General features: G+C 38.0%; 1 protein-coding gene across 1 annotated transcript in view; it reads left to right on the forward strand.

Annotated features, from left to right (window-relative positions):
* Positions 1–2,049: 2,049 nt before the first annotated feature.
* Positions 2,050–13,425, forward strand: part of LOC129519854 (phospholipid-transporting ATPase ABCA3-like) — a 194,675-nt gene continuing 183,299 nt past the window's right edge. The window contains exons 1-2 of the mRNA XM_055340686.1: positions 2,050–2,109; positions 2,470–2,725. Of these exons, the coding sequence (XP_055196661.1) occupies positions 2,050–2,109; positions 2,470–2,725 (316 nt within the window). The remainder of the gene's footprint in view (positions 2,110–2,469; positions 2,726–13,425) is intronic.

The raw sequence follows: 13,425 nt of genomic DNA on the forward strand, positions 1-13,425 counted from the left end.
CAACTCACCTCTCTGGGCTGTGGTTGCAATGTCAATACAGTTTTTAAAAAAAATTTAATTTGAGAAATTGACAGTGGTTTCAAGCACAGGAACAACATAAGTATTGTTTTCTAGGACATGTTAAGCTGTACTGTAAGACTTTGGGATATTGCAAGTCTTAAATATTTATTTATTATTGAAGTATAGTTGACACACAGTATTAGATTAGTTTCAAGAGTACAACATAGTGATTCAACAACTCTAAATATTATTCTGTGGTCACCATAAGCATAGCTACCACCTGTCAGTATACCAACACTGTTACAATACTATTGATTGTGTTCTCTATGTTGTGCCTTTCATTCCTGTGACTTATTCATTCCATACTGTACCTCCCACTCCCCTTCACCCATATTTGCTCATTTCTCTCTCCTCTTCCCCTCTGTCAACCACTAGTTTGTTTTCCATATTTATGGGTCTGTTTCTGCTTTGTTTGTTTTGTTTTTTCACTTCCACATACAAGTGAAATCACATGATACTTGTCTTTCTCTGTCCGACACATTTACTTAGCATAGTGTCTTCTAGGTCCATCCATGTTGTCACAATCAATTGTTTTTTAAAACTTTGCTGTTGTCTCTGGATCTTCCTGGATCTGAGTCATTCATCTCAGTGATCAAAGTGATTAGCATGCTAACTGGGATGAGATCAATTTATGCTCAGACCAAGGGTGAGCTCTTCCTATCCCTCTGTCTCCCTTGTGCCTTTAGGTTCTCTTAGGTAGTCTTCATCTTGGTCTTCTGGCTGGAAACTGTGTGCATTACCATGAATGCTTGCCACTGGAAATTCAGAAGCATTTGAGGTGCTCTTCTTTGCTGCATTCCCTGGTTACTCTTGCTAGTTCACTCACTGAAAGGATGCAACACCTTTTAGTACTAAGGCAATACTCACCACATCCATCCCTCTCTTTAATATGTCTTGAAGTCCAATGCTGATTTTGAAAGCCCTATAAGACTGTAAAAGTGGTGCATAAGAAGGAAATTCTGGCACATACTGCAATATGGGTAAACTTTGAAGACATTTTTATGCTAAGTGAAATAAGCTAGTCTCAAAAGGACAAATACTGTCACAAAGAAGTGATTCCACTTTTAGGTACCTAAAGGAGTCAAATTCATAGATACAGAAAGTAGAATGGTGGTTGCTAGTGACTAGGGGGAAGAAGGAATAGAGAGTTGTTGTTTAATGGCTATGGAGTTTCAGTTTGGGAAGATAAAAAATTTCTGGAGATGGTTAATGGTGATGGTTGTGCAACAACATGAATGCAATTGGTGCCACTGAATTGTACAATTAAAAATTGTTAAAGTGGCAAATTTTATGTTATGTATATTTTATTGCAATTTTTAAAAAATGGCATAGCCTTTTAGCTACCCTCTCCATAGTGGCAAATCACCCCAGGTCAATACCTTATAATGTAAGTACTGTGATTTTTCTGATTTTACAGATGGTAGGCAGCTATAGGTTAATTATTTTGCTCAAAATTTTATAGCTTGTGAGAGAGTTAAGATCTGAACTCAAACAGCCCAACTTTAGATCCTGGGTTCTCATTTACTATACACTACTATTCACACTGTGAGGAAAGCATCCCAATCATTTCAAATATACCTAATGCCTAGGATAGAATACGGCACAGAGTAGGTATTAAATAGGAAATTTTCAGCATTATTCTATGGGAATTTATCTCAGAGCCTATCAAAATAATAACTGACATCCCAAATTTACAGTTTATATCTTTCGTTGTGAACATGGGGCTGCAACCTGTTACATTTTGCATCTCTGTCACCTGATATTTTCATACATATTAGAAGACCATTCAATGTGAATATTATGAATTAATATAAGAACAGGAACAGACAAGTACTTATTTAAAGTAGTTATCTTTCAGAATTGATGAAAAAAGAGTAGAACAAGGAAGTAATCATTTTGCTTGACTAAATTTAACATTTTTTCCAGGTGATGTAAGTTTTTAAAATGTTCTACTTCCTTCTTAGTTGAACTTCCATTCTTTGTGATAAAATGAATTTGTTGTGGCTCAACCAATTTGCAGTCCTCCTCTGGAAAAATTTTGTTTTAAAGGTAAGTGGAAGTGTCCATGGGAAATGGTTGTAATGGCTAACGAACCTGAAGGGGAAATTTTTAAATAACTTTTTCCACTTCATTTTAGTTTATGGATTTTATTTGGTTCCTTTTGTTCCATGGCTTAATGTCACAGTTCTAACTCTCTCAAGAGTACTGATAGGATAAACCAATAGAATAGATAATGAAATGTGGAAAAGGGTGAAAAAGACAGGCTAGAAAGGCATTTGTTTTATAGAATGGACCTGAGTAATATGTTTAAATTGTATACATGTATATGCACAAGAGTACAGATTCATGCACGTGTACACATACATAGATAGGCTCTTAATTAATATAATCCTTTGGTTTCTTTTGCAGAAAAGGAAGGTGATTTCTTTAATTGTGGAAATCTTCATGACACTCTTCTTCTCTGGATTGATTTTGCTTCATCGCAGAGATGTAAAAAAAGAGTTCCAGAATGTTACTATTTACAGATCTCTTTTTGTCTTGTTCCCACCTCCTTTCTTCTATAACAGGAGTGTTGTATATGAAGTCGCATATGTACCTTCTCACAGTGATGTGGTAAAAAATATTACTGAGACTGTGATAGAGAAGTTAAGACTCAATATTTCAGGTTAGAAACTGTGGTGTCTAAAATGTTTTTGTAACATAATTACTAATTTGTTTTTGAAGAGGCATGCTTCAGTGACCTTAAACTTGTACGTTAATCTCCTGAATATAACATTATGAACTCTGTCACATGATATCAAACATATTCTTGGCATAATCATAAACAAAATATTTAAAATTAGATGATGCAATTATGTAATTGTAAATCTTCTTTGTCTCTGACTGCATTCTTAAACTAGGATGAGTACCTGATAGCATGCCAAAGGGACACAGCCTCAGGATGACTGGGGGTAGTGTCTTTTTATTTAATTAGTTTTTTAAAATAAATTTTACTTATTCATTCATGAGAGACACAAAGAGAAATGGAGAGACATAGGCAGAGGGAGAAGCCTGCTCCCTGTGGGGAGCTCAACGTAGGACTCCATCCCAGGACCTCAGGATCATGACCTGAGCCGAAGGTGGATGCTCAACCACTGAGCCACCCAGTCATCCCAAGGTAGTTCCTTTTTAGATGCATGCATAAACTCTACCTCTAGATCATTAATTTTAAATATTTTAATGAAAATATTACTTGGGTATGGTATATGAATGCATTTGAAGAGTAAAACCACGTAGAATTATGCCAAAATAATCCTTATCTCCTTACACTCACCTTCCTCTGCACCTAGTTTCTCTTCTCTGTCTCCAATGTTAAAAATACTGTCAGAATTTCGTAAGCACCTCTCCCATCTTGTCTCATGCTTTTACATGTGTGTGGGGTTATTCTGTTATATACTTAAACAATTACGTATTTGATTTTCTCCTTTTAAGGGCAGGGCTTTGAGATAGGAAGAGGAGAGTATATGCGATATATTTACTTTGCCATCTTAAAAAACTATCTTTAAAAAGGAAAATGTTCCTTATGTAACTTTTTTTTAAAGATTTTATTTTTTTATTTATTCATGAGAGACAGAAAGAGGGGGGGTGGGCAGAAACACAGGCAGAGGTAGAAGCAAGCTCCATGCAGGAGCCTGATGTGGGACTCGATCCTGGAATCCCAGGATCACACCCTGGGCCGAAGGCAGGCACTAAACCGCTGAGCCACCCAGGGATCCCCATTCCTTATGTAACTTAATGCAAAATTCCTATGGATTTTTAATGATAGAAACCATGAATCTCCAAAGAACTTTGGTGCTTGTGATGGGCTGAAAGTTACTTTTAAGTATCCCTTTATATGGAGGTGGGGGATAGAAGACAGGCTGCTGTTTCTTCTGCTTTTATGAAAATCTAAGAAACATTGTTATTCTGTCATATTGAAGTCTTCATGAGAAAATGTGTCTGAAGACTGAAGTAGAGATCTGATGGGTTGAAAGTCCATGGTGGCATTTATTAATTAATGTATTATATAGTAAAGTGCTAATTTAAAGGGAAGGAAGCTGAGAAATTTTCCTACTCTTGATGGAGCCTGATTACCTTGTTTTAATTTCTGTTGAACCAACTCTTTAGCAAAATAGCTCAGTGGATATGAAAGGGTATGTGTAAAAGTCTTCATTTGGAAAATTCCCACATTCAGATTTTACTTCCACTGAAGAATTATAACTTTTTTTTTTTAGAATTATAACTTTTAAAAACAAACTAAAAGCTTTTATTTCTAAAAAGATTTTGTTTATTTATTTGAGAGAGAGCGCACAAGTGCATGCATCTGTGAGGGGAGGGGCAGAGGAAGAAGCAGACTCCCATGACCCCTGGGATCCTGATCTGAGCCTGACACTTAACTGACTGAGCTACCTAGCCGCTCCTAGAAGCTTTTAATATATCAGTTCAAGTTCAGATAGTATAATATCTGAATAGTATAGTATAGTGTATTTGCTATTAGCATAATTATGATTAGAAATCTGGTATTGGGTAAGACTTTGATAATGGCGCTTGATAACTGACTTGGTTTAATCAATACATGTAATAATGTCTGTTAAAATCTTCGGTAAAGGATTCTTAAGGATTATACAGTGCTTTACTTTTAGCATAATGATTTGGGCCCCTGTCCACATACACACATTTGATTTTGAAAAATCTCAAACCTATAGAGAAAATGCAAATAAGCTGCGATTCAGAAAATAACATTTGCCACATTTGCTTTTTTATTCACTCTCCATACACACACTTATGTACATATTATATATGAATGCACATATATATATAATATGTATATAAGTGTGTAAAACATATAATAATATATATAAAATTACTGCATTTTTTTGAACCATTGAGAATAACTTGCATTCATCATGACATGTCACCTTCAAATGCTATATCTCTTAATAAGGACATTCTCCAGCATAACCTTTACAAAAGTTATACCCAAGAATTTTAAAATTGATACAATGATGTATTGTCCTAATGAGGTTCTTTAGAGCTTTTTTTCTCTCTTTTTTTGGAATCCAGGATCCAGTTAGAGATTTTATTGAAAACATTTTATTTATTTATTTATTTATTTATTTATTTATTTATTTATTTGAGGGAGAAAGAGAATCTCGAGGAGACTCTGCTCATTGAGCACAGAGCTTGACTTGGGGCCTGATCCCATGACCCAAGATCATTGACTAAAACCAAGAGTTGTATGCTCAACTGTCTGAGCCATCCAGATGTTCCCCAGTTACAGATTTTTAAATATTCATTGGGGTTGGCAAACTTATGTAAAGGGCCAGTTAATAAATATATTAGGTTTTATGAGCTATATAGGTAACTATAAAATACTTTTTAAGGAGCCCTTTATAGATGTAAAAACCATCCATAGCTCACAAGCCCATACCAAAACAGACTGTGGGATAGATTTGACCTGCACCAGCCCGTAATTTGCTGACCTCTGACTTAGAATACTTTCTTAGACTATTTTGTTGTTTTTTTTAAATAACACTGATATTTTTAAAAGACTAGGCCAATTATTTTGCAGAAGGCTTCTTAATTTCTATTTGATTGTTTCTTTACATTTAGTTTCAATTTGATCATTTGTGTTGGAAATATTGCATATTTCATATAGGATCTTCTTAGTGAATATCTTTTGGAAGCGTATTTACCAGTTTGTTCCTCAGTTGGTTATATTTGCTCATTTTAGTAAAATGGATTTCCACCAGACTTTCCATTGTCAAGGCAGATATCCTCTTTGTAGTTAATAAGGAATCTGTAATTTTAAGCCAGAGCATTTTCAGCACCCTAGAAGCTTCCATGTGCCAGGTTGCAATTTTGACTCCCTCAAATTTAACTACTATTTTAACATCTTAAGACCATAGATTAGTTTTGCCTACTTTTCACCTTATGTAAATGGAACTATTCACTATGTCCCATTATAGCATTTTGTATTATATATGGATATATTATATAGTTTGTGTGTATGTTTCATTAGTATTATATTTGTAAGAGTAATCCAAATTGTGTGAGATCATAAATAACTAATTTTCTTTCTAGTATCCCATTATGTTAATATGATACAATCTATTTGTTATTGAACATTTGCGTAGATTCCAGATTTAAGCTATTATGAGTAGTGCTGTTATGTACATTTTTATAGGCACTTTTTTTGGTATATTTTTTTTATTGGAGTTCGATTTGTCAACATAAAGTATAACACCCAGTGCTCATCCGGTCAAGTGCCCCCCTCAGTGACCATCACCCGGTCACCCCAATCTCCCGCCCACCTCCCCTTCCACTACCCCTCATTCATTTCCCAGAGTTAGGAGTCTCTCATGTTTTGTCACCCTCTCTGATTTTTTCCACTTATTTTCTCTCCTTCCCCCTATAATCCCTTTCACTTTTTATATATTCCCCGTATGAGTGAAACCATATAATGATTGTCCTTCTTTGATTGATTTACTTCACTCAGCATAATACTCTCCAGTTCCATCCATGTTGAAGCAAATGGTGGGTATTTGTCATTTCTAATGGCTGAGTAATATTCCATTGTATATATACATATACATATACATATCATCTTCTTTATCCATTCATCGTTCTATGGACACCGAGGCTCCTTCCACAGTATGGCAATTGTGGACATCGCTGCTATAAACATTGGGGTGAAGATGTCTCAGTCTTTGACTGTATCTGTATCTTTGGGGTAAATACCAAGTAGTGCAATTGCTGGGTCATAGGGTAGCACTATTTTAAACTCTTTGAGGAACTTCCACACAGTTTTCCAGAGTGGCTGTACCAGTTCACATTCCCACCAACAGTGCAACAGGGTTCCCCTTTCTCCACATACTCTCCAACATTTGTTGTTCCTGTTTTGTTAATTTTCCCCATTCTCACTGGTGTGAGGTGGTATCTCATTGTGGTTTTGATTTGTATTTCCCTGATGGCAAGTGATGCGGAGCATTTTCTCATGTGCTTGTTGGCCATGTCTATGTCTTCCTCTGTGAGATTTCTGTTCGTGTCTTTTGCCCATTTCATGATTGGATTGTTTGTTTCTTTGCTGTTGAGTTTAATAAGTTCTTTATAGATCTTGGATACTAGCCCATTATCTGATATGTAAATATCTTCTCCCATTCTGTAGGTTGTTTTTTAGTTTTGTTAACTGTTTCTTTTGCTGTGCAGAAGCATCTTATCTTGATGAAGTCCCAATAGTTCTTTTTTGCTTTTGTTTCCCTTGCCTTCATAGATGTATCTTGCAAGAAGTTGCTGTGGCCAAGTTCAAAAAGGGTGTTGCCTGTGTTCTCCTCTAGGATTTTGATGGATTCTTGTCTCACATTTAGATCTTTCATCCATTTTGATTTTATCTTTGTATATAGTGTAAGAAAATAGTCTAGTTTCATTCTTCTGCATGTGGCTGTCCAAATTTCCCAGCACCATTTATTGAAGAGATTGTCCTTTTTCCAGTATATAGTCTTTCCTGCTTTGTCGAATATTAGTTGATCATAGAGTTAAGGGTCCACTTCTGGATTCTCTATTTTGTTCCATTGATCTATGTGTCTGTTTTTGTGCCAGTACCACACTGTCTTGATGACCAGAGCTTTGTAGTACAACATGAAATCTGCCCCCAGCTCTGGTTTTCTTTTTTAATATTTCCCTGGCTATTTGGGGTCTTTTCTGATTCCACACAATCTTAAGATGATTTGTTCCAACTGAAGAAAGTCCATGGTAATTTGATAGGGATTGCATTAAATGTGTAAATGTGTAAATTGCCCTGGGTAACAATGACATTTTCACAATATTTATTCTTCCAGTCCATGAGCATGGAATATTTTTCCATCTGTGTCTTCCTCAATTTCTTTCAGAAGTTTTCTGTAGTTTTTAGGGTATAGATCCTTTACCTCTTTGGTTAGGTTTATTTCTAGGTATCTTATGCTTTTGGGTGGAATCTTGCTTTTTTATCCAGTCTGAAACCCTGCGTCTTTTGGTGGGATCATTTAGCGTATTCATGTTTAGGGTTACTATCGAAAGATATGAATTCAGTGTCATCGTAATACCTATTCAGTCCCTGTTTTTGTGGATTATTTCTTTTGGCATTCTTTCTTTTAGAGGGTCACCCTTAATATTTCTTACAGAGGTGGTTTGGTGGAGACATATTCTTTCAGTTTCTGCCTATCTTGGAAGCTCTATTCTGCCTTCTATCTGAATGAGAGCCTCGCTGGATAAAGTATTCTTGGCTGCATGTTTTTCTCATTTAGGACCCTCAATATATCTTGCCAGCCTTTTCTGGCCTGCCAGGTCTCTGTGGAGAGGTCTGCTGTTAATCTTTTTCTCAATATAATTTAGAAATCTCCTCTCTCTTGCTACTTTAAGGATTTGTTTTTTATGTTTGTAATTTGCAAGTTTCACTATTAAATGTCGAGGTGTTGAATGGTTTTTATTGATTTTTGGGGGGCTTCTCTATCTCTTGGATCTGAATGCCTGTTTCTCTCCCCATATTAGGGAATTTATCAGCAATGATTTGTTCAAATATGCATTGTGGCCCTCTGTCCCTCTTGGTGCTTTCTGTAACTCCAAGTCTACAGAGATTCTTCCTTCTGAAGGTGTCATTTATTTCCCTTAACCTTTCCCCATGGTCTTTTAATTGTTTTTCTCTTTTTTCCTCAGCTTCCTTTCCTGCCATCAACTTGTCTTCTGTGTTCCTCACTCTTTCTTCCACCTCATTAACACTCGTCGTTAGGACATCCAGTTTGGATTGCATCTCATTTAATTTTTTTTAAATTTGAGCCTGATTAGATCTAAATTCTGTAGTCATGAAGTCTCTTGAATCTTTTATGCTTTTTCCAGAGCCACCAGTAGCTTTACAATTGTGCTTCTGAATTGGCTTTGACATTGAATTGTAATCCATATTCTGTAACTCTGTGAAAGAGAGTACTGTTTCTGATTCTCTCTTTTGTGGTGAGTTTTTCCTTCTAGTCATTTTGCTCAGTGTAGTGTGGCTGTATGAGCAAGCTGAATCAACATCAACCATGACCTAAGTAATGTGCACCCCAGATGATTCTGGCATGGTCAGAGACCAGAAAATGAAAAAGATCAGAACAAAATAAAATGACCAAGAATCCCAAAGAAGAAGAAAAAAAAAAGATAAAAAAGTAAAAGTAAAGAAGAAAAAAAGAGAAGAAAGAATAAAAGGGAGGACTGGGAGATGGTGGTTGTGAAGAAGTTGTAGTGGAGGGAGAATGTAGTCTACCTGAGGGGTCCTAGAAGCTTATCTCTTGGTTCTGAATGTATTAAGTTCTGTATGTTAGAAGAGGCTCAGTTCTAAATTTATATAAACCAGCAATATGTGTAGAAAGCCCCTACATTGACCCCAAAAACACAAACGAGATAAAAGAGGGGGTTAGAATGGGAATGAATAGAGAATATAGTCACAGAATGAATCAGCATGGTACATCACTTGGTGCTGGGTGCATGCCAGTCATGTTTTAGAAGGTATTAACTTCTGCCATGGTAGAACAAAATGAGGCAGAGAAAACCAAAAACACAAAACAAAAAAAAATATCTCATATATCTCCCAAAATTGAATTGAGTATGTTGAAGGGAATCTAGAAGTGGAAAGTATTTCTAGGACCTGTAATTGTAGAAATATGAAAGTCAAAAAGGAAGAAACTTAAAAATGAAGAGGTGGTAAAATATTGTTAAGGTGGGCAAAAAAATATTGGAAATTTTTAGTCTGATATAAAAACAAATTGTACTGGAAAAAAGGGGGGGGGAAGAAGGGGTACACTCTAGTTCTGTATACTATAAATCCCGCTGCTTTGTCAAGATCTTGCTCTTCCCTGTTCTTCCAGCATTCTTCTGGGGGATGGTCTGCTGTGCTGATTCTCAGGTGTGTGTACCTGGGGGAGATGCCCAGCCCTCCGCCTCCTCTCCCCCGCTGAGTGTGGGGCTAGCATGAGGGATTTATCCTGGGAGGCCCCAGCTCCCTGGCGGCCCCGCCTCTCCCAGGCAGAGGGTGAAACAAGGAGGAGCAACCACAATGGCAGCGGCCCACTCTCTGGCTCTGGAGTCAGCTCCCCGCAGTAACAGTAACTAACGTAGTCTCCCTGTCTGCACTGGCCTAGATGCTCCTGGGCTGGTGGGGGGGGGGCGGGCGCTGATCTGCACAGCTTGGGGGCACCCAGCAGCAGGAGAGTCCTCATTATCCTGTGCCCTCCCCATCTCCGCCTGTCCTGGGGGGAGTGCAGGATCCTGGGCTGTGTCCGCTGGCTCTGCGCCCTGGGATCTGGGGCGGTGCGCTGCTGGAATCACGCTTCTAGGGTTGCGGCTGCAGAGGGCAGCAGGGCGCAGACCCCTCCATCCCGAGCCGTGGGTGTGACCGACGGGCTTCTCCCAGATACCCCGCCGGGCGCATGCTTCAGCCCTTTACCGAGATAAGCCCATGCTTTGTGGTGCGCTTTCCCTTGGGCGCACTTCCTCTATTTGTGACTCCGAAGTGAGGCTTCAGTGTCCCTCCTGCAATTGTGCCCGATTTCCCTGCTGAGCACTTTTTTGTCTGGGAAGAGTCCGGTGTGGATTTTTTTTAAATTTTTATTTATTTATGATAGTCAGAGAGAGAGAGGCAGAGACACAGGCAGAGGAGGAAGCAGGCTCCATGCACCGGGAGTCCGATGTGGGATTCGATCCCGGGTCTCCAGGATCGCGCCCTGGGCCAAAGGCAGGCGGTAAACCGCTGTGCCACCCAGGGATCCCCTGGTGTGGATTTTTAACGTTCCCGCTTCTCTGGGGCTGGGGTTTCCTGTCCTAGAGGCTCTCGATGCCTGCTTTAGCCCGGCTCCTGGCGGTGCCCCTGCCCCACTTGATTCTCTTTTATTTTATTTTTTTCCATCTTCCTACCTTGCTAGAAGTGAAAACCCTTCTCTCTAGCTTTCCGGCCGTTCTCTCTTTAAATCTCAGGTCGAATTCGTAGGTGTTCAGGATAGTTTGAAAGTTATCTAGGTAAGTTGTTGGGGCCAGGTGAGGTGAGGACCCTACTCCTCCACCATCCTGCTCCACCTCTATAAGCACCCCTTGATGGACATATATACACGTTTCTGTTTGGTATATAGTGAAATTTTTGAGTCATCGGGGATGTAACTAGATTTATAGAAATGTATGAGTTTCAGTTCCATATTGTCACCAACACTGGGTATGTTTTAGCTTTTGACAGGAAGTGACTGATAAAGGGTTTCTTTTCTTGTTCCCTGTCTCTGGAGAAAATTTTTCAATATATCACCGTTGAGCAATGTATTTGTTATATGTTGTTTGTAGATGTTCTGTATCAGATTGAAATTAATATCCTTCAATTCCTAGTTTCCTAAAATTTTGTTTCAAATCATGGATTAATGTTAAATTTTGTCAAATGCCTTTTCTGTGTCTATTGAGATGGTCATGTGGTTTTTCTTATTTTTGTTAATACAATGATTTTTCAACTATTGAATCTATTTACTTGAGTTTATTATATGAATTTAATTTGCTTATATTTTGTTAAGAAATTTTACATGCATGTTTAAGACATTAGTCTATTCTGAATTCCATAAGTTATTGAAAGTGTATTTCTTAATTTCTAAGCAGTTGGAGTTTTTCTAGTTATATTTTTGTTTGGATTTGGCTTAATTGCATTATGTGTAGAGAACATATCTGAATGATGTAATCATTTGATGATGATTATGATTTTTTTTGATGATGATGATTTTTTATTATAAAATTGTCCCAGATTTAGCCAGCAGATTCTTTTTTTTTAAAGAAATGTTCTTTGGATGCATGTTTGTCGGCTTTTGAGCGCTTTCACTTTCTAACAGAACTAGCTGTTCAAGCTGAACACCTTGTATTTTCTCTGCCCCAGAACTAGATTCAATCAATGAAGCAGTCTAAATTCCTTTTTTTAGAGGTGGTGTTAAGGAACTGAGATATGGGAAAAACAAGACAAAATGAGAGAGAGAGAGAGAGAGAGAGAGAGAGAGAGAGAGAGAATCTTCCTGTTGTGCCCAAGATTGTGAATCCGAGAAACCACCAAGGAGCCGAAACCGATGCAAACACCTGAGGGTTTATTTACAAGCTCGAGCTTGGGTCCAAGTGTACCCAATACAGTGGAGCAGGGACTTGGACCCTGAGGCTAAGAGGCAGCAGCTTTATAGGGGCCAATGGGATTGTAACACACATAGAAAGTTGCACAGTCATGTTGGTCCACAACAGGTGGCCAGTTGAATCACAATTTACCCTATAGTGACCATTTGAACTGGCCTATCACTCTGGTCAGAATTGGCGCGCAGTTTTGGCGGGCACAAGGCGGGGTTACATTGTTAGGAGCCGATTTCTGGTAAGGGTGTGCTCAGCAGCTTGGCTAGGGTGGGGGAGCACCTTAAGCAATAAGCAGGTCATGTGGGGGTCATACAGGAGATGGCGGTGTAGCACAAAATAGAGTTAGTCCTGCTCTGCTTGTCCAGGGGTAGGGGAGTTTTGTTAAATTTCCTGGGTCCCACACTTCCTTTTGCTATCAAAGTCCCTTCTAGAAGGCACCACCAGGAAGGTCTACACTTAAACCCCCATTTCAACTGGGTCAGCATTGACTTCCTTTTTACTTGTCCCCTCAGGGCCTGATACATATTTGTAAATGTGTTCTGTGTGTTTGCTTCGTCACAATGAAACATAGGTAAAGAAAGTACTGGGTATACTCATTACTACTGGAGTGTCTTTGCTTCTAGACTCTTTTAGTGGACAGATGTAGGATTTTTTTTTTGAAATCATGTTTATTTTGATACTGTCAATGCCAGTCCAACAATATTGGCCTCTTGTTTTCCTTCTCCCATTACATATTTGTACCTCTTTTCTCTCATAGAGCCCTAGATCCTAGTAGCATTGATACACTCATTTGCCCAATCTTACAAAGGTGTTTCAGAATTACTTACATTACACCTTACTACCCAGCACACTTAGAAGATTTCTTTGCAGTTCTTTTTCTTCTTAGACTATATTCAACTAGGAGTGTATGTCAACATACTGTACCTAAAATTTACTTAGGTTAATACTTTTTCTTTCTTTCTGTGTTTTATGGTATTAATATCTGTTTAGGATTCACTTATTAAGTTTTAGTTGTTATACCCCTCTGTACTGATTTAATTTTATTTTTGAATATGTAAAAGATTAACAACAAACGAAAATCAAACCTGTATTAAAATGTATAATTAGAGAGCTGACATTACTTCCATGATTCCTTCTAACCTGTTCTCATTCACTCTCTATTGGGTAACCAATACTGTTAGTGTCTGATTTATTCTTTTTGTG

Source organism: Nyctereutes procyonoides, unplaced genomic scaffold (assembly GCF_905146905.1).
Source record: "Nyctereutes procyonoides isolate TBG_1078 unplaced genomic scaffold, NYPRO_anot_genome, whole genome shotgun sequence".
NCBI lineage: Eukaryota > Metazoa > Chordata > Mammalia > Carnivora > Canidae > Nyctereutes > Nyctereutes procyonoides.